The sequence below is a fragment of the Panthera uncia genome (genome assembly GCF_023721935.1).
Source record: "Panthera uncia isolate 11264 chromosome A3 unlocalized genomic scaffold, Puncia_PCG_1.0 HiC_scaffold_12, whole genome shotgun sequence".
NCBI lineage: Eukaryota > Metazoa > Chordata > Mammalia > Carnivora > Felidae > Panthera > Panthera uncia.
Window position 1 is genome coordinate 24783474 of NW_026057579.1, and position 21820 is coordinate 24805293.

General features: G+C 45.3%; 1 protein-coding gene across 1 annotated transcript; it reads left to right on the forward strand.

Annotated features, from left to right (window-relative positions):
* The first annotated feature begins 2003 nt into the window (after positions 1 to 2003).
* On the forward strand, positions 2004 to 21152 carry MATN3 (matrilin 3). Its single transcript, XM_049652011.1, has 7 exons — positions 2004 to 2220; positions 7228 to 7794; positions 10838 to 10963; positions 11757 to 11882; positions 13502 to 13627; positions 17269 to 17394; positions 20992 to 21152. The coding sequence occupies exons 1-7, from the start codon at positions 2004 to 2006 to the stop codon at positions 21150 to 21152; spliced, it is 1449 nt and encodes a 482-aa protein (XP_049507968.1).
* The last annotated feature ends 668 nt before the right edge of the window (positions 21153 to 21820 follow it).

The following is a 21820-nucleotide window of genomic DNA, read 5'->3' on the forward strand; positions in this document are numbered from 1 at the left end:
AACTCTATTTAGATGTTCATGATCACATCTTTAAAAAAAATGAGACAGAACTGAATGTGGAGGTGAATAAAATAGCATCACATGGGGTAAGTGTAAATATTGTTTCATGCAACTGTCATTTTTGTTGTGTGTATATTATCTATGTAGTTCTTGGCTCATAATCTAAAATGTAGTTGTTACAATGGATGGTGGTAAAAATAAATTTGAAAAACTAATTAAGATATGGCCTCAGGGAAGGCTGCTTTGAGGAAGACATCGTGCTGATAAGCAAGGTGGGAACATGCTTGGCGTCCTCCAGGACAGGGGGAAGGTTGGCTTGTTTGAAGCATGGAGAACAGGAATACAGTTCTGGATATGGTCAGTGCTGCAGAGGAGGAGGGACTGAATCCCTCTTTTTGCCATGAAAAAGAATTTGGATTTTTCTTTTCATAAGTTCATTTATTTGAGAGGTGAGGGAGGGGCAGAGAGAGAGAAAGGGAGAGAGAGAATCCTAAGTGCTATCATTGCAGAGCCCTACTGTGTGCGTGCGTGTGTGTGTGTGTGTGTGTGTGTGTGAGTGTGCACTCCATCTCACCAACCCAAACCATGAGATCTGACCTGAGCTAAAACCAAGGGTCCAGCACTTAAGGGACTGAGTCACCAAGGCACCAGCCACCCCCACCCCACCCCACCCCCAATTTGGATTTTTCTAGAAGTGAAGTTGCAAGGTTTAAGAAAAGAAGTGATTTAGGGGCACCTGGATGGCTCCCACTTTGGCTCAGGTCATGACCTCACAGTTAGTGAGTTCGTGCCCCACATCGGGCTCTGTGCTGACAGCTTAGAGCCTGGGGCCTGCTTGGGATTCTGTGTCTCCCTCTCCTCCCCCCTACTCCCTCCCTCTCTCTCTCTCAAAAATAAATAAATAATAAAAATTACAAAAAGAAAAGAAGTGATTTTAAGGTTACTGCGCAGAGTGTGGATTTTAGAGGGCTAATAGTCTGGAAGCAGGAAGACCAGATAGGATCTGCTGGAATTCATGTTCATTGTTTCATTTTAGGATCCAGCTCAAATCTCACCTGTTTTTAGAAGCCTGTCTGGTTCCTTCAGGGATATTCAGTCTCTTTTTCCTAAATTCACCATGTTCCTTTAGACAGGTAGACCATTTATGCCTTTTTTCTTCCAGGAGACTGAGTTCCTGGAGGGTCCCCTGGGTGGCCTCCAGCCCTGCACCGCCACCATCTCCCTTCCGGAGAGGAAATGCGATATAGGAGCGCCTTCGAAGCTTCTGTGGGTACAGGCGGTCCTTCCAAGCGGGCAGGGGGCTCCCTGGGGAATGTATGTTTGACTTTCTATTCCTGGCAATATAAGTTCAAATGTTTATGGATGTTTGAAGCTGGGATGAAAGCATTTCTATTCTTGCTGCTAGAATCTGAGGCTTTTTTTTTTTCTTTTTACCGAGAGTCCATAGCAAAAACTTGGGTTACTTGGCTGGGGAAAGGAATGCAGTGTGAGGAGCGAGATGAAACCTCGCCGCAGGCACCCCTGGCCGGAGCGGGAAGGCAGAGCCCTGGGCCTCCTGGGCTGGGGCCGAGGGTCAGGCCTTGCAGGGGCGGGAGGAGGGCGCAGGGCGGCGGGGCTGCGGCCGGGAGGGGGTTCGCAGGCCAGGACCCAGGTTTCAGGAGAGGCGGGGCGCGGGCAGGAGGCGCCCGGACGAGCCCACCCAGACGAGGCCCGGCGGGGGCCTCCGCGGGCCGGGCTCCGGGCACCGCGCCGCCGCCGGCTCGCCCAGACATTCCGTTTCTGCCGCCGGAATGCGCGCACAGGCTCCCGCGGCGCCCGGCCGCTCCTCCCGGGCGCGGCGCCCGGTGGCGGCCCGGCAGGCGGAGTGGGCGGGGCCGCGGGGTGGGCGGGGCGCGGGGCGGCGGGACCTTTAAATTGGCCTCCTTGGCGCGGGGCTCAGGCCCGCAGCTGCAGGAACGAGCGAGCCCTCGACGACAGACCCCTGCAGGAGTACAGAGCCCGCCATGCTGCGCCACCTCCCGGGACTGCTCCTGCTGCTCTGGCCGCTGCTGCTGCTGCCGCCGCCGACCCCCGCCGCCCCCGGCCCCCTGGCCCGCCCGGGCTCGCGGAGGCTGGGGATGCGCGGCCCAGCGGGCAGCCCCGGGCGCCGCCCTGCCCCCGCTGCCCCCACCGGCGCGCCCTATTCCGGGACCGGCCAGCCCGGCGGGGCCCGCGGCGCAGGTACGGGGGCGGCAGTGGGACCCCGGCTCGGGAGGGACGCGAGCGGCCACCAGGGAGGGACAGCCGGCAGAAGGGAGGGAGGGAAGGAGGGAGGCCCAGGCGGGAAGGATGAGTGGTAAGGGAAGCGGAGCATCGACCTGGAGAAGCCCCGTGCAGCCTCCAAGTGTTCCGTCCATCCCAGCCTGAGCCAGACTGCGATGCGAGACAGAGAATCCCGTTTCCCGATGAAGCCTGTGGGGAAACCGGTCCAGAAAGGGGAAGGGCGATGCCCAAAGCCACTCCTAGTGGGGACTAGAATTTGGGTCACCTGAAGCTCAAAGTCCAGGCACTTCCGTCTGCAATTTGGGCCTGGAGGATGGGGCAGCGCGGGAACGCCTCTCAGCGTTCTGGTGCCAGCCCCTACCTCTGAACAAACCTTTTCTTCCTGAGATTCTGCCTTTAGTTCTCTGGAAATCACTTCATCGATAGCCCCACTTCTGTGTGTGTGACCCTTCCTCCCCTGGCCACAGCCTTCAGGCTGTCTTGGTCCAGTCTAGGATCTGGACCAGAATTCAAACTGGACTTCACACGGGGTGGAGGCAGGGGAGGGGGGGATATCGGGGGTGGGGGTGGGGTGGGGGTGTGAGTCTAAGAAGGAAACCTGAGAGGCCCCCTGGATGGCCCCAGACCTGTCTTGTAACCATCCTGGTCTCCATGTCTTCTGCCAAGACCAGGTGTCATGCTCCAACTGACTGGGTCCCAATCCCAACCTTTACTCACTTAGATCCTCAAACACCAGGACGCTGGGTCTTTGGCGAACAATTCCGTTTCCCTGATTGGTCAGTAGTTGGTTCCTCTGGCAGAGGTTTCTAGTACAGCAGAGCTGGAAGAGCATCTGACACAACCTCTAAAAGCACATAAACAGAGGTTTATCAAATGGCTGAGCAAATCAGTGTCAGAGCCCAGAATAAAACTCCTGAGGGCTCCAAAATCCTACACAAGGGTCTTTCCACTGCTACAGCCTACCAAGCTCTTAAAATGGTTTACATACAACTTTATCTTCATTACCAAAATGTCCAGTTTCAGTCTTGCTGAAGATGGGCTGCATCAAGCCATTTTCTGGGTCTCCAGTCTCATTCACCCAGTGACGCTTTATGCCTCAGGTTGATTTGTTTCGTCTCTCCCCTTCTGCACCTTTCTGGATAATGTTGAGAAGGAGCCAAAGGACTCATTCCTGCATCAGCCCCAGTGGGCTGGATTTGAAATGGTGACAGCATTGGAACCAGGGAGTACCAGGGTTCACAAAGGTTAATTTCAGTGGTAACCTACTGGTTGCTCCAGGATGGGAGGAAGGGTGGGGTTGGGAGTGTAGGGAAGCCTTTCTTCTAAAAGGTAACCTTACCTCTTGGTCCTGACCCACCTCCCTTGGGGATGGGACTGGGAGAGGGAGGAGGGATTCTGCATGGGGTGTTCATGTTCCTCCAAAGCAGCACTGGTCCTGCATTACTTGAAATCCAAACTGATCTTGAATGCAAAGCCTTTAATAAACATTACATGTCACCCTTTTTCAAATTGCCTTCTTTCTGCACCCAGAAATTGCTACGCTTTGCTATAGGCTTTTATTTCTAGCAGGACTATCAGAAATCAGCAAAATTGGAAGTATGGAAATCTTTTAGGAAATTCGGATTCTCACTTTCTTGGTTTCTGAGAATCAAAGCGCTGCCATCTATCTAGTAAAGGGGAGTGAGATTCAAAACCAGTGATACTGCAGAGGGCATCCAATCAGGAAGTAACCAGATGTTCACAGAATGTCTTGCCATCGACGTTGAGTCTCCCTGTATTAGTTTTCTATTGATACTGTTATGAATTAGCACAAACTTAGTGACTTAAAAACAGCACATATGTATTAAGTAAGTGTTCTGTAGATCAGAAGTCTCACACTAGTCTCAAAGGGCTAAAATTGTGTCAGCAGGGCTGTTTCCCTTTGGGGAATGTCTAGGGAAGACTGTTTCCTTGCCTGGTTCAGCATGTAGAGGCTGCCTTCACTCTTTGGCTCATGGCCTTTTCCCTATTTTCAAAGCCACCAAAGGCAGGCTGAGTCTCCTCTCCTGCCTCTCTTCCACTTTTAGGGGCCTCTGTAATTACATCAGACCCATCCCAATAGTTCAGGATGAACTCCCTTCTTAAGGTCATTAACTTAATCACATCTGCAAAGTCTTTCTCCCAGATAAAGTAACATACTTATAGGTTCTGGGGATTAGGGCATAGACATCTTTGGGGGGAGGGAGCATGATTCTGTCCACCATATCCCTCTGACACAGGATTCCATGTGAGAAGGAAGGAATCATGCATATTTACTAAAAGAACACAACCTTGGCGTTAGTAAGGACACCATTTGGGTGTTAGTGAAATCATTGTCAAATATGGGCTCACCATGTATTTATCCTTTTACTCCAGTTATGCAGAAATACCTATATCTATGTCCATGGAGGATTTTCAGTATGATTCTTCTTCCTTGTTCCTGATGCATGGTAATCAAGGGATGAAATGAAATTCTGGGTTTTTTTGTTTTTTTTTTTAAAGAATTAATTCCTTTTGACTTAACTAAATATATGACATACAGCATATTTCAGGGTGGTGACTCAGAGACAACAAGCAGGATGTTTACTAGGTACATGAGATAATGTTGATTTTTTTGTGGTGGAAAATACTGCCTCAGAAAGAGAAAGCCATGCAGTGAAAAGCCCCTTTAGGCTGGGAGTCAGGAAACTTGGAATCTAGTCCATGATCTGCTGTTTTCTGACTCCTACACCTCCCTGAACCTCAGTCGTCTCACCTGTAAAATGGGTATAAAAACAACTTCTGCACCTCTGAAGGTTGTTCACAGAGTTACTGTGTTGGTACAATAACTGTGATCTCTAAGATGTTATTGAAATAAGGTATGGTTTATTTTTTTTAATTGAATACCTCCAGGAAGCTGGGTAAAACCAAGAGGATAATTTTCAGTTTTTATTTATTTATTTAAAAAAATTTTTTTAACGTATATTTATTTTTGAGATAGAGAGAGAGACAGAGCATGAATGGGGGAAGGTCAGAGAGAGGGAGACACAGAATCCGAAACAGGCTCCAGGCTCTGAGCTGTCAGCACAGAGCCTGACGCGGGGCTCGAACTCACAGATCGCGAGACCATGACCTGAGCCGAAGTCGGCCCCCCAACCGACTGAGCCACCCAAGAGCCCCGATAATTTTAAGTTTTTAAAGAAAACTATATAAAGGCATCAATCCTGTTCCAGATTGGGCTTTTTCTGTCACAACCCGTCTTGCCTAGGAGTTTGTTTTGAATCCATCTTTTCCCCTGGATCACTGTGTAAATTGCCTTCTTTTTTTTTTTTACATTTTTTTTTTTAACGTTTATTTATTTTTGAGACAGAGAGAGACAGAGCGTGAACAGGGGAGGGGCAGAGAGAGAGGGAGACAGAGAATCCGAAACAGGCTCCAGGCTCTGAGCCGTCAGCCCAGAGCCCGACGCGGGGCTCGAACTCACGGACCGCGAGATCATGACCTGAGCCGAAGTCGGACACTTAACCGACCGAGCCACCCAGGCGCCCCTAAATTGCCTTCTTACAGTAGCATCACCTTCCAGCCCCCTGCTAAGAAAGGCAAGAACCCTGGTTGATGCTTCATGCTCAAGCATCAGTTACATTTCCATTTAGGACTTGGTGTGTACGATGAGTGGTGTGTGTGTGTGTGTGTGTGTGTGTGTAGAGGAGGAGGAGGAGGAATGAATTGAAAAAGATGTTTAATACCTGGCTTTTCTCTCAGCCAGTCCTGACTTTATGACTTGATTTTGGTGGCTGGGAGAGGGAGGAGTGTAGAATGAGATTGGGGGAGAAAGAGAAGAAGGCAGAGACGGAAACAAAGCTTTGCGGTGTTACTGCAACTTGCTTGGTACTTTTAAGTAGGAAAGATACAAGCTCCTTTGTTTCTGTAGCCCCAGGGCTTAATATGTGGGAGGCCCTCAAGAAAGTATCTGGTGGATGAAAAAAGTGAAAAGGGGGTGACCATGAGAGGTTGGTGGGGGCAGAGGGTGGGCACCAGTGGACGTCTCTGCTTCTGAAAACCAGACACACGCACAGAGTTGGAAGCACAGCGGACATGGGTCAGATTTAAAAAAAATTTTTTTTATGTTTATTTTTGAGAGAGAGAGAGAGAGAGAGAGAGACCGAGCGAGCAGGGGAAGGGCAGAGAGGGAGGGAGACAGAATCCCAAGTAGGCTCCGTACCATCAGCACAGAGCCCAATGCAGGGCTTGAACCCATGAACCGTGAGATCATGACCCGAGCTGAAACCAAGAGTTGGACACTTACCCGACTGAGCCACCCAGGCATCCCACATGGGTCAGATTAAGTTGTTGTCATTCTTCTTCCCACTCTCAGGCTTGTGGGGCCCCAGAGTTCGCTAAACCTGATGAATGATGAGAAGGAGGGGGCATTTAGGGCTTCCCTTGGGTCAGTTTTTCCTTAGCACTGGAGTAGGAGAAGGAAATCTCCAGAAAAGCAGTCGTGTGCTTGCCTTGAACTGCAACATTGCCTGAGGTGTCTGTGAGGCCTAGACAGTGTGCAGGTAGGCTGTCCTGAGCTCACCTTTCACACCATTTGGGGACACTGTCCCATTGGCTCATGGCCAAGGTGCCTGAGAAAGATCTGGAATCCTTTCATTCCTGGGAGTCAAGAGGAATCTTGGGAACAAAACTTGAAGCAGAGGGATGAGGTTCTAGGTGAAATTTTGGGGTTCAGCCAGCCTGTAGGTGAGATATTTGGAGAAACTTCACCCCCTGATGTGAATTCTTAGTAAGGAATTTGGACGGCCTTGGAGTTTTCAACATCTAAAGGGAGGATGGTCTTGGGGGAAGATAACAGACAGTGGGGTCTCCAACACCAGGGCTCTCTGGGTGTGAGGATGACTCTATTGCTGATTGGGATCAGATTATTGGTTAGTCATGCCTGTTTTCCCACACCCTCCTTTGCAGGTGTTTGCAAGAGCAAGCCCTTGGACTTGGTGTTTATCATTGATAGCTCTCGCAGTGTGCGGCCCCTAGAGTTCACCAAGGTGAAAACCTTTGTCTCCCAGATAATCGACACTCTGGACATTGGGGCAGCAGACACACGGGTGGCGGTGGTGAACTATGCTAGCACTGTGAAGATTGAGTTCCATCTCCAGACCCACTCGGATAAGCAGTCGCTGAAGCAGGCTGTGGCCAGGATCACACCCTTGTCTACAGGCACCATGTCGGGTCTGGCTATCCAGACAGCGATGGATGAGGCCTTCACGGTGGAGGCAGGAGCCCGGGGGCCCACATCCAACATCCCTAAGGTGGCCATCATTGTGACAGACGGAAGACCTCAGGACCAGGTGAATGAGGTGGCCGCTCGGGCCCGGGCATCTGGTATTGAGCTCTATGCTGTGGGCGTGGACCGGGCAGACATGGAGTCCCTCAAGATGATCGCCAGTGAGCCCCTAGATGAGCATGTTTTCTATGTGGAGACCTATGGGGTCATCGAGAAACTTTCCTCTAGATTCCAGGAGACCTTTTGTGGTAAGTCTTTGCTCCCAAATAGAAAAGATGTTGTATTCAGACACTGTGTATCCAAAGAAAAAGAAATAAAAGATTTATTCTTTTTTGGGGGGGGGGGTGGAAACTCTATGGAAAACCAAAATATAAGCAGTGCTTTTCTTGTTTTTTTTTTTTTTTTTTTTACCAACATAAACACACTTTGTTGGTTTAGGAATATAGAGTTGCTTTATATGTAACTTGGTTTGCTCATAAAATCTTCATGTTTGCATTAGAAATGTGAAGGTCTAGAAATATCCAGGATAAATGATCCTGCTGTTCCCTGATGGGGTCAGAGAAAAATAAAAATAAAAAACTCAAGACACCTCTTTTCTCCCCTCTGCCCACAACTCCATTTTCCCCAGATATTTTCCTTAGCTTTACCATCTCTGAATGTCACAGAATTCTACCTGTTTTCCTGCAGAAAACAAGGAGCAGCAGCTGTCTGTCCATGGAAGGATCAGCTGGCCTGTTTTCCAGTGTAACTGGCAGTCAGGGTTCTGCTTATTCCCTAGATACACTAGTTTTCAGATTTTGTTCTTCCTCTGACTATTCTTCATGGAGGGATGGGATTAGGAATTAGGGAGGTTGGGATTTCAGCTCACTTGTGAGGTAGCAAGAAGCAGATTAAAAAAAATCATTGTTACTGTCCTTCTGTCTTTTTCCCTTTAGGATGGAGTTTGAATATGAGTATGTTAATTAAAAAAAATTTTTTTTAAATGTTTATTTATTTATTTTTGAGAGAGAGACACAGAGACAGAGCATGAGCAGGGGAGGGGCAGAGAGAGACGAAGACACAGAATCTGAAGCAGGCTCCAGGCTCCGAGCTGTCAGCACAGAGCCTGCCTGACCCAGGGCTCAAACTCACGAACCGGGAGATCATGACCTGAGCCAAAGTTGGATGCTCAACAGACTGAGCCACCCAGGCACCCCTGAGCATGCTAATTTAATTGGAACTTTTAGCAATCAAATCCATGAATATGAATTTACTTAAGGCTGGGCTTTATTTTTAGTCACTGATCAGAGTTATGGATGTGTGAGACTCATACTTTTTTAAGTTTCTTTTTTCTACTATCTATCCATCTGTCTGTCTGTCTATCTTTCTCTATCTATATTCATGCTTTAGTTTTTAAAATCATTTAGAGGTATAGTCTTTCAAAGCCCTCCATGGAGTTATCCAAACAGGTATGGGCAAATTTTTAGTTCAGGTGAATTTTATTATTTTTATTTTTTATTTTTAGTTTTTTAATTTATTTTGAGAGAGCGAGTGCATGCATGTATGTGTGTGCGTGCATGCACATGAACAGAGGGGGTGGTGGAGAGAGAGGGAGAGAGAGAATCCCAAGCAGACTCCATGCTGTCAGGACAGAGCCCCACATGGGACTCGATCTCACAAACCATGAGATCATGACCTGAGCCGAAATCAAGAGTTGAATGTTTAACCAACTGAGCCACCCAGGTGCCCCTGGTTCAGGTGAATTTTAAAATGTAGATACCGTTTGCTATGTAATCTATTCCCCATCTCTTTATTTGATGTATATTAATTAATCACTGATGATATGAAGATAAAGATATTCCTTCCCTACTATCAAGCAATAAAAATAGTTTGGGGGTGGTGATGAGACAAACAAGTGAATCAATAATTACAATTGCAAATTTCAAGGAGTCTTTATATCAGAATTAATGTGGAACTCAGCAATCACCAGTTTGTCAGGAAATGGGAGATGAAGTCTTGGTCTGGAGTTAAGTTTGGCCTCATCTCAACCAGACCTGGCTGGTGGCCCCTTGTCTTTCCTGTCCCAAGACACTGGGCCTTCACAAGCTATCCTTGGCTTTGGTGGCATCTACTTAGTATTCATTGGTTTCTCAAAAGAACATGGCTTTCTTTCTCCCAGGAAAACCCCTTATGCTTGTGGGTGAGAGCTTTTCCATAAAGATGCTGGTCTGTGGCAGAGTTGGGTCTCACAGCTAGCACCTGGGTTTGGGCTTGAAGGCCATAAAGTAGCAAGTGGTGAGTGGCAATCTTTTCCTTCTGGTACAAAAGGCCTGCTTGTTCTGGGGGAAAAAATCCCCTCTCTATGGAAAAAAGACTGAGGGCCAGCTTGTTGTAGTCAACGGGTTGGAAAGATCATCCCATGAAAAGGCCCTTCTTGGGCAAATATTAGCCTTGACCTGTTGCCAAAGCAGTCGAGGCTGGGTTACCTGCCCAGGGATGCCAGCCTCCTCCAACAGTCCTCCTTGGTTTCTCAGAAATGACTAAATTCATTGATTCTTCTTCAAGGCGTGTCACTAGGGGAAAAAAAAAATCCAATGAGATATTAACAACTCCAGGAGCGAAACGATGGGTATGCAGTTTAGCTAACATAATCTCATTTATTCTGGTCTGCCTTTTCTTTTCACCTGCTTGCATCAAGCATGTGAGTTTATTCTCCTTGCAGATATTAGAGGCCCTGAAGTTTCATACATAAACATTTGGGCTCAAGCACCATGCTGCACATTCAGGCATTGCCCTCCACCATTTGCATGTTCAAATATGTATTGCCGCCCAAGAGTGAGAGAGTTCCAGGCCCAGAGGGATGCCTGCCTGTGACTTCTGTTTTGACACAAATGATAGAGCCCTTGGAAACCAGATCTCTGGCTGCAATAGGCCAGCTAGCTCGCAGACCTTCAAGAAGTACATTGTAGTTCTCCCCATGTCTTGCAGTTGGGAAGTAAAAAGTCTTTTTTCCTGAACAGGTGGATAAATTGAAGACCTGACCCATGTAAGTGCTTGGCTTTGGCTCCCAATTCAAAATTTCCTTTCTCTTTGAGAGAGTTGACAATAAAATCTGTAATTTTAAATTCATAACATTATTAGTTGAAGAGTTGTATTTCTAATAAGCCAGAGGCCAAAAACAAATACCCAGTGTTTATAGTGAACTATAATTGGAGAGGAACCCAGAGAGTGATGTCTCTCTGACATGGAAGAGAGTTATCTGGAATGTGTCTTACGTGTCGATACTGACTATTGTAAATTTCCTGTGCACAGCCCTGGACCCGTGTGCACTTGGCACACACCAGTGCCAGCACGTGTGCATCAGTGATGGGGAAGGCAGATACCACTGTGAGTGTAGCCAAGGATATTCCCTGAACGCCGATATGAAGACATGCTCAGGTGAGGCTTGCTCAGGGATGGTGTCTGACTGCTACTTACCTGGGGACCTACTCTCTAGGGTTTGGACTGGCCGTATGCTTTTCTCCTGACTGCCTTTTGGTTGGCTTACTCTTGCTTATCCACGTTTTTCCTCCAAAATTGTTGCAGAAAAGTGAGAGGAGAAAAGTGAGGTAATATCTAAATCAGCTTATTTATAGTACTTATTATTAGTTTTAGAGAAAAGGGTTAGTAGGGAAATGGGTTAGGAAGGAAGGGGGCCAACACTTTTGGTCCTTTTGAGGATTTGGAACTTTTCCTGGATTTTACTTAATTAAATACAAGCTTCCCCTTTGTCCCTGTGACCAAAGCTGCTTATTGAATTTAGACACAGAAGAAACTTTAGGGAGCTTCTCACTCATCTAGTATATGAATACTCACATATAATCAATAAAGATGGGAATTAGGTGTATTTTTTTTTTAATCCTAGAAAAAAGTTTTTGAGAGGAAGGAAACTTAGAGATTATTTAATTCAACATACTCATTTTATAGACGATGAAATGGAGACACAACGGAGGAAGAAGACTTACCCATGTCATAGGGTCTGTTAGTGAAAGAGCTAACACAGGACTTTAGTTCCCAACCTCCTGTCCTGTAGTCTTCCTGTTGTGCTGAGCTGCCTTGTTTCAGTAGCAGTATGTGTGTGTGTGTGTGTGTGTGTGTGTGTGTGTGTGTATGTGTGTGCATGTGTGTAGTGGCTCAATTAATTTACCACGTTTTCTGTGTGTTTACATTTGTCCCGATCATCTTTTGATAGCTACCAATAAGTGTGCTCTTAACACTCATGGATGTGAACACATCTGTGTGAATGATAGAACTGGCTCTTATCACTGTGAGTGCTATGAAGGTTACACCTTGAATGAAGACAAGAAAACATGTTCAGGTAAGTGGGAGAGGAGGGTTTACTTTTGCTACCTCCCTATCTATATGCCTCCCTAGCTGGTGTTGGAGGCATAGGTCATGCTGACAAGACACTTGGTTGGTTTTTCTCTCTTGGGGTTTTCCCATTTCTGACTTGTCTAGTAAGTCAGACCGGTCTTATTAGACAAGTCAGAAATGGCAGGATGTATGTATCATGGGCCACACGCATGAGTGTGTAGTTCATTTCCATCTCTGTACCGAGCCCTTTCAGTGCTTTCCAGATGCTGAAGACAGTTTAGTAGGTTAAAATCAAAGAACGCTCCACAAGGTATTTATTACCTACCATGGGAAAAACAGTTACTTCATAGCGGAGAAACCTGGCAGGCATTACTTGAACCAAGTGGTCAGAGTGAACACCTCCAGTAATGCCCCGCGGTGACATCATGCATCTCCTGACATGATGTCCTGAGGGCACCATAGTACTTCTGTTGTATTCTTGCTAAACATCCAGAATCATGAGGAAACTTCAAACAAACCTAAACTTGGAGACATTCTACAAAGTGATTTTCCACCGTTTCTCGGAAGTGTCAAGGTCATGAAAGATAAAGACTGAACTAGGGACATGTGACAATGAAATGCAATGTGGGTCCTAGATTGGATCCTGGACCAGGAAAAGGACATTAGTGGCGGAACAAATGGCAAAATTTGAATGAGGGTCTGTAGATTAGTTAATAGTACTGTGTCAGCGTTAATTTCCCAGTTTTGATAATTGTACCATGGTTGTGTGGGATGCTAACATTTGGGGAGATGGGTGAGTACAGGAATTTTTGTACTATTTTTGGAACTTTTTCATATGCCTTGCGATGATTTCAAAGTGAAAAGTTTAAAGATAAAAAGTAGTTGAAAAGTATCCTGTCTGCATACAGAAAAGTGCGCTGAGTTTGGGTCTTGAGTTCTGATGCTGCTCTGAGTCAGTTGGTTTCCTTTGGATTCAGCTTCCTCACTTATTTATTTATTTATTTTTTACTGTTTATTTATTGTTGAGAGAGAGACAGAGTGTAAGCAGAGAGAGAGGGAGACACAGAATACGAAGCAGGCTCCAGGCTCTGAGCTGTCAGCACAGAGCCTGACATGGGGCTCAAACCCACGAATCGTGAGATCATGACCTGAGCTGAAGTCAGACGCTTAACTGACTGAGCCACCCAGGCGCCCCTCAGCTTCCTCACTTATAACAGGAGAGGGCTGAATTACAGTTTCTTCAGATTCAAATTTGATGTCTTTCTAAATCTAGTGTAATTAGCCACATATTTGCTGGTATCCCTTTGATTCAGCGTAAATACAATAAGTCCTGAAGGAATGCTTTAGAAAGTATTTATGAGATACTTAGATTATAAAAACTCCTTCTTGGTGATTTTGAAGATCAGTTGGGGAAAGATGAAGAATAAGCACTGTGTGTGCAGGATTTTGTTTAACTCAGCCAACGTCCAGTATGAGCCAATAGTACGGATGGCTGTGGAAAGTTTGTAATAGGAAAGTTTGCCTCTTATATATTTCTAGCTGCAAGTAAGAAGATTGTTATATACGGGTAATACAAAAATTTTCTACTTTTCATTTCTCTTCTCCTGGACTTCTGTTTGGCAGCTCAAGATCAATGTGCTTTTGGTACACATGGCTGTCAGCACATTTGTGTGAATGACAGAGGTGGGTCTCATCACTGTGAATGCTACGAAGGCTACACTCTGAACGCAGATAATAAAACGTGTTCTGGTAAGGTCCACTGAACAAATTCTTTCGTTGTTGGCTCTTTGTATGGCAGGGAAACCAAGTTCCAATTCACGTAGTGAGCGATTCTTAAAGACAGTTTAAAGAGTCGGACTTTAGACCGTCCACGGTACTTATAGACAAAGACACACATAGCTCAGACAGCAGTGAGCTCGCTTCATTTTGCAAATACAGCTCACTTCAGAAATGGGTAGGGAGCGGGGGAGATGAGAAGAGCTAATTGAATGTAGGGTCTTGATCCAGGAAAATTTTATAGCTCTGTATACTGGGGACTTGTAAAGCAAATGGGAACTTTAAAGGAAGTCAGTTGGACAGTAACTATTTGGTGTGATAGGCTGAACTGATCTTTTTCCAATTAAAACTTGGCCAGGAACTTTTCTGTAGCGTTAATCTTAAAGCTGGATTCTTTTAGTAAAGGAGACTTTGTCAATGACTAAATTAGACCCACACAGATCTTCCAGTAAGTTTGAAGTAAGTTGTTCCCTGACAGTTTCTAGATGATCAATCTTCAGTGAATCTGAGCCTTATGACTTGGCCAATCCTCATTAATTTGATTTAAACTCACTGGCAGAAAAGGGTGGCATTTATAATGTAAAAACACTTTCTAAGAGAAATTTGTGCCTCTCAAGGCGGTGTTTAATTTTGGCATATTCAAACTTTTAAATAAGATTTTTATGTATATGTTCCTATCCCTTGAGGAGAGATATTATGTGACCTTTTGAAGAGAGAATAAGGGAAATGGCAAATCACCAATTCCCTTTAAAAAAAAAAAAAAAGAGGGGCGCCTGGGTGGCTGAGTTGGTTAAGCATTCGACTTCAGCTCAGGTCATAATCTCCCTGCTCGTGAGTTCGAGCTCCGCATCGGGCTCTTTGCTGTCAGCCTGGAGCCTGATTCGGATCTTCTGTCCCCCTCTCTCTGCCCCTCTCTGGTTCTCTCTCTTTCTCTCTCTCAAAATAAATAAATAAACTTAAAAAAAATAAGAAAAATAGGGGTGCCTGGGTGGCTCAGTCAGTTAAGCGTCTGATTCTTGATCTCAGCTCAGGTCTTGAGATCAGCGTCCTGAGTTCAAGCCCCATGTTGGTCTCCACACTGGGCATCCAGCCTACTTAAAAAAAAAAAGAAAAGAAAAAGAAAACAAAACAAATCAATTAAAGAATACTGAGTACCTATTTTTTTTTCCAGGACTGTGCAAAATGCTGTGGGGATGTAAAGAAATGCATTTTGTGTCTCTGAGCAACTTCTAGACTGGGTGCAAAGAGAACCAACACCTTGAGAAAGCAGAGACTAGCCAGGAAGAGGGGTAGACAGTAACCGAGGGCTGTGGATGCTGGGGAGGTGGGCTGCCTGGAGAAGGGTATGGAGTGGGTAGGGCAGTAGGTGAGCCGTGAGGATGGTGAAGGTTTAGACAGAGGACTGGAGAGCCAGATGGCCAAGGGGAGTGGCTTGTGTTGGTTTGCTCAGTGATAGGACTAAGTCCATTGGGGTGGAGAAGCCTCATGGCTGTACTTCTCAAACTGGTTACAAATATCCCACTTGGTACCTTAAGCCACCAGGAACACTGAAGACCTCGAAAAAGGAAACTAAAACAAATGTACACTTAAATTAACAGATATTATGGAATAAAGTAGAACATTTTATTTTGAAAAAATCAAAGAAAGTGTTCAGTTAGGGCAGACTACCCCAGGCAATACTCCCAGGTCACAATATCCAACATTCTTCAGTGCCTGCTGTATGCTGTGCATGGTTCTAGGCATTTGCTGTGAGCAACTTTATGAGGAAACAAGGCACAGACAGGTTGAATAACTTGGCCCTGGTCACTCAGCTAGTGAGTAGCAGAGTGAGGATTTGAACCCAGGCCCTTACTCTGGTGGTTACACATGCTCTCAAACACCAAGCCATACTGTTTCATGGTTGCAAAGGTAGCTAGAAGAGCAAGGCCAGGTTGTGGAAAGTTAGTGTTTATATATTTTAAAGTAATGATGGATACTGTTCTAAAGCTGGGGTACGTAACCTGGGTCACATCCCCTCCAATGGCCTGCTTTCCCCTGCTGGCCGGTAGCAAGGCTTGTAGATTAAATATGGAGCCCCGGATTGGGGGGGTTGGGGGTGGAGGCATGGCCCGTTGTTGTCGGTAGAGCCGCTGGTAGCCTGGGATGAGGGGAAAAACGAAACATTCTGCTATTTGGCATTTTGCTAGAAAAATCTGAAGTAATGAAGGGGAATATCAATGTTAAAGCTGGAAAGATGATCTATGAATAAATTATGTAGAGACTTGCATTTCACTCAAAGCTCTTTTATTAAAAAAATTGTTTTTAATGTTCATTTATTTTTGGGAGAGAGAGACAGAGACAGAGTGTGAGTGGGGGAGGAGCAGAGAGAAAGGGAGGAAGACACAGAATCCGAAGCAGGCTCCAGGCTCTGAGCTGTCAGCACAGAGCCGGATGCAGGGCTTGAACTCATGAACGGTGAGATCATGATCTGAGCTGAAGTCGGATGCTTAACCAACTGAGCCACCCAGGTGCCCCAAAGCTCTTTTATAGGCAATAGTGAGCCACGGAAGTTTCCTGAGTGTGGAGGAACACTTAAGAGTTAGAGGGGGACAAACCAGTTAGGTTGGTCTCCTGTGATGTTGGACGAAGAACCTGTGTTTCCATGAAAGACTTTCTGGGTTTATTAAGGGAGACCTGCTGTTTTCATTTGTCCTGGGCCAGTGTGGACATGGGACCAGACAAGCACAGCACTTTTGTCTGCTCTCCACTCAAATCTGGGCAAACCATCTACCTCCTTGTAATATATTTACTGTGACAGATAATAAACGCCTCACTATCCAAACATACACATCTCCTCACCATCATCACTGTTATTGCTATCTCTTTGTGTATGTGTGCATATGTGCTCAGGCTCGTGTTTTCTCTCCCACTTTGTACACTTTTTTTTTTTAATGTTTATTTTTTGAAAGAGAGAGTGCAAGCCAGGGAGAGGCAGAGAGAGAGAGAGAGAGAGGGAGAGAGAAATCGCAGGCAGATTCCATACTGTCCATGCAGAGCCTGTCGCGGGGCTCGAACACACAAACTATGAGATCATGACCTGAGCCGAAACCCAGAACTGGACGCTTAACTGACTGAGCCACCCAGGCACCCTTTTCCCACTTTGTACACGCTTAAGGCCAGGCCGTTGGTCAACACAGCATCAAATTTAGCTCCATGCGCAAGTGGGTCTCTAATACATTATTTTTGGTGATGGTGATGATGATCCACGTGTGGCTGGAGATGTTGGAGGCATTCGTGGTCATCACGAAAAGCCAAAGGTAAGGTCTGATCCATATAATCAAAGTCAGAACTGGCCAGGAGCAAGGCAGGAAAGAAAGAGAAGGCACCCCCTAGATATCTGCAAGAAATGAAAGGGAAAAGGGGGGAGCCAGGAAAAGGCGAGGCTAGAGGCATGTGAGATGTAGAACAGGAAAACAGGCTTTCTCCTGAAAAGTGGGAGATTTGTTGCTGACAACTGAAGGGTTCATCCTCAGCATCTGTTGCCTCCATACCGAAGCTTTTCTCACCCAGAAATCTGCATTTGGTTTCCTGCTGTAACTTGGGAATATTTTCTTTCCTGCCGCGCTCCCGGCCAGTTCTCAGCAAGTGTGCTCTGGGCTCTCACGGCTGCCAGCACATCTGTGTGGACGACGGGGCAGCGGCCTATCACTGCGAGTGTTATGCCGGCTACACCTTGAATGAAGACAGGAAGACGTGCTCAGGTAAAGACTGGACTTCAAGCCTATGTCATTTGGAAGGACAATCTTCCAGGAGGAAGCCTTCTTCTCCAAGTCTGAAGCACAGTCCTGATTGTTCCTCCCAGTCCGAATCCTCCAGTGGCTCTCAGTTGTCTTCAGAATGAAACCATTCTGCCCACGGCCATTCATCCCTCGTGGGTCCTTCCTCTGTCTTTGTTTCTCTTTCTAATCAAAGTCCTGTCCTAAGTTAGAGTTTCTGTTGTGGTGGTGGTAAGACACATAACGTACAACTTCACATTTTAAACATTTTTAAGATGTTTTAAAAGTATAGTTAAGTGGAGTGCATTCCTATTGTGCAACCATCCCACACTCCATCCATAGCATTTGATCATTGCAAACTGAAGCTCTGTACCTGTCCCCTCTCTCCCTGCCCCTGGTGACCTCTCTTCTTCACCCGGTCACTCCCTTTATCCCCAGATTCGTTCCTTTCCACGTCCTGTGCTCCACCACGTGGATGTTCCGGAAACATGCCCTGCCCGTTTCCACCCTCTGCTGGGATCCCCTTCCCTTGCCACTTTTGCTCGTCAAAATCCAAGAACTGCATCCTTGCCAACATTTGGTTTTGTTGCATTAATTTTTTGCCAGTCTCATCGATGCAAAAAAGTATCTCCCCGTGGTCTTTATTTCTTTCATTTCCTGGTTGCTAGAGAGGTTAAGCACCTCTTCCTGTATTTTTTGGTCATTTCAGTTTCTTATTGGGAAATGCTATTTATGCCCTTATTTTTCTATCTGGTTATTTGTATTTTTCTTACTGACTCAAAGGAACTTTTCACATCTCTGGATATAAATTTGTGTGTGTGTGTGTGTTGGAAATATCTTCTAGACTGTGTTTATATTTTTACTAAAGGATGTGTCTACAGCAGTATTCATAATATTTTCATTAGTGCAGTAACTTTATTAGTGTTTATTTTCAATATGCTTCATTACCTGCATAAGTGTTCTCTAAATTACCTGTGTGAATCGAATACTGCAAAAGAGTGTTTGTTTGTTTCTTTAATTTCCAGGCCTAGTTTTAATTTTATCCCCTCTACCAGGGTTCCCCTTCTACTTCTGTTGAGCTCCGCCCTCTTTCAACGCAGGATGCCTTGTGTTGTGGTTACTTGTGTGTTCCTTCAACCATTCCTTCATCCATTCGGCAAATAGAGCGCCTACTATGTGCTAGGCACTAGGTATATAATTGTGAACAAAATAAGTATGGTCTTCGATAATAGTCTAAGGGGAAAAGACAAGGAAGTGACAATTTATAAATGAAATAAGAGCCAGGGGTAAAGAACAGGGTCCTCAGACAGTGTGGGTTGGGGGAGTGCCTGGATGAGGAAGTGACATCTGAGACCCGAGCATCAGCCATAGTTAGGTTGGGATTGGGGGGCTGGCAGATGGAGGGAGAGCAATGCCACAGTCTGTGCTTGTGCGGTGATGGCTTTGGTGGGAGAGGAGGGGAGAAAAGCCAGTGTGAGGGAAGCATGACCAGCCAGAAGAAGCGTGGTATTAGATAGCTGGGAGAGTGAGGCAGGGGCCAAGTCCTGCTGATCTACTGGGGTGAGGGCAAGGAGTTTATATTTTATTCTATGGGAAATGGGAAGTCACTGGAGAGTTTTAAGCAGCAGAGGCATTCTGTTTATATTTTCACAAGTCACCCTACCTGCTGTGTGGATTGCAGGGGATGAAAAGCAGAAGACGGGACCAGTCGGAGGCTGTTGCAGTGGTCCCAGTTTGGGCAAGGAGGGTGGCAGTGGTGACAGAAGCAAGATGATTTCAGATACTTTTCAGAGGCAGAATGAACAGGAACCAGGGAATAGGGCAGGAGAGGAATAAGGATGATTTTCCTATTTCAGCCTTAAGCAGCTGGGAGGAGGATGAGGTATCTCTGTTGAGGTGAGGAAGACTGAGGCTGAAGCAGATTTCGGGAGCAAAGTCAGAGTTTGGGACTTGTATGTTTATGCTCCTGTAGACTGTGAATTCCAGTCCCTGAAGGTAGTAGATGTCTGTATTCCTAGCCTCCTCCACGGCCCCTGACAGTTACTTGGTAATTACTTCTTCATTTGAAGTACGGATGGATCAGCTTCTTGAGGAGGGCGAGGGTAATAGGGAGCAGCTTGCTTCTAGAATTTGAATATGTCAGGGTACTGTCACCCTATCTAGGTGTTTAATCCTCAGAAACATCAGTCTTGGGCATTTTTTCTTCTCCTGGAAAATGGGGATTCCAGTATAATTTATGACGGGTTAGGTAACGACCTCACTTGTCTAGCCATTCACTTATTTTCTCAGCAAGTGTTCGTGGAGCTACTCATATATCTAGTACCCTGTCAGGTCCTGAGGAAGGAATGGGAGACAAATCAATGTTTTTGTAGTTTGCAGTGTATAAGTCTTGTACTTCTTTTGTTAATTTTTTCCTAAAGATTTTATTCTTTTTGATGATATTGTGAATGGATCTATCTCTCAACTTTCAATTGTGCTATATCCTAGTTTTAAATTTTCTGTGGAGTGTTTTAATTAGAATACCCCGCTAAGCCCTTGCTCTCATAGAGCTTATAGTCTATCAGGCGAGATAACACTGGAAAAGTATTCTAAGTGCCAACTATATGCTCTGTACAGGGATGATGGGCATGTACTTAATTTCAGTAGCTACTTTCTGGCTTACTGACTGACTGGTTTGGACTGGCTATCCCTAAAAGTCAGCAGGATTTGGATAGGTAGGTAGATTATATTTAATCAAGTGAATTTATGGTCCCCTCAATAGCCTATCTTTGTAAAATGTAGGAGAAAATGTGGGAGCAAAGACCACTCCCTGTCCTCAGACAGTGGTACCACCCGACTGCAAGATTGTATACCAGTCTTCAGACCTGGGAAGTTACTCTTACTTCTGTTAGGCAACTTTGGGGGCTGTGATACTGAGTAGGAATAGCTGCCTCACTGTATTTCAGAAAGAACTAGAAGTTAGCATTATCATTCTCCCAGGTTCTTTGCTTAAATGTTGATACCAACCTGAATTTTTTAGTTCCAAAGTATTTATGGGTAAGAACTAGAACTCTCAATTCAGACCATCCAATAGAATAAGAGTCTGTATAGGACATCAGGAATTATCCTTGAATTTAATCCCTTTATTTCCCTTTATTTCATTTTATTCATTTAATCCTTGAATATTTTGGCCAAAGAGAGAACTGTTTTCCTCATTTTCATGTCTTAATAAGGACACAGTATCATAATAAGATTAATTATCTTAGCTCTGTATGTTTGGCTTGCGCCTACATCAACTTTTTAAAATTTTCCTTCATATCACAGAAAGTTTCCAATGATCACAAAAGTATAGAGAATATAGTGAACTCTCATATAACCAACACCCAGCTTTGGCAACTGTAAGCACTTCCCAACATCTAATTCAATTTCTTCTGTGACATTAGCATTCCAAAGTATTTTCTCCTCTTTCTGTGTGCTTATACCCTTTTACCTCCTGGAAAATGCATTTAGGTAAGTCTTAAAAATGGAAGTATTGAATTCTAGATTTCTTGACTTGCTATGATTTCTAATTAGCTGTAACATTTTGTATACTGTCATCATCAGCCATTCAAGAAGCACGAAGACTCATCTCCACAGAAGATGCTTGTGGATGTGAAGCCACTCTGGCATTCCAGGATAAGGTCAACTCCTATCTGCAGAGACTGAACGCCAAACATATCCTTTCTGGAAGGTTTTCTGCTTCTGCTTTAAGCCACTCTCGGTAGTACAACTAAGCCAAACATTTTAGGACATTCCATGGGATAAGGGCCCTATTCATTACATTTTAAGATGAGCAATAGTAATACAGTGTTTATTTTTTTAGAGTTCTTTTAAAATATTTTAATAGACTGTTTTCCCCAGTTAGTATTTACATGTTAAAAGCTGCCTATTTGTTTCTCCAGTGCTTTTCCAGTAGTATATGCTAATTGAGTTCTTATTAACAGATGGAGCTATTATGCTAGGATCCCTTAATATGGCTCAGTTCAGAATCTGTGCATGTACAGAATGAGTTAGCTGACTAGTGAGGCAATAGCTCAGATAGCACATATACTGGCTAGCCAAGTGGTCAAAAGCAGATTTCAAAATGTAACATGTAAGAAATGTGTAAGATTTCAAAATGTACCATCTAAGAAACTGTAAAAATCAGTTATTTTATTTTTAATTTTTTTAAATATTTATTTATTTTTGACAGAGAGAGAGAGAGAGAGAGAGAGAGACAGAGCATGAGTGGGGGAGGAGCAGAGAGAGAGGGAGACACAGAATCCAAAGCAGGCCCCAGGCTCTGAGCTGTCAGCACAGAGCCCAACACGGGGCTTGAACTCACAAACCTTGAGATCATGACCTGAGCCGAAGTCGGACGCTCAACCGACTGAGCCACCCAGGTACCCCTAAA

Coding starts and splice junctions, on each gene's coding strand:
- MATN3 (XM_049652011.1), top strand. CDS start 2,004: ATGCTGCGCCACCTCCCGGGACTGCTCCTGCTGCTCTGGCCGCTGCTG. Junction 2,221..7,227: donor CGGCGGGGCCCGCGGCGCAG/GTACGGGGGCGG, acceptor CCTCCTTTGCAG/GTGTTTGCAAGAGCAAGCCC. Junction 17,395..20,991: donor AGACAGGAAGACGTGCTCAG/GTAAAGACTGGA, acceptor TGTCATCATCAG/CCATTCAAGAAGCACGAAGA.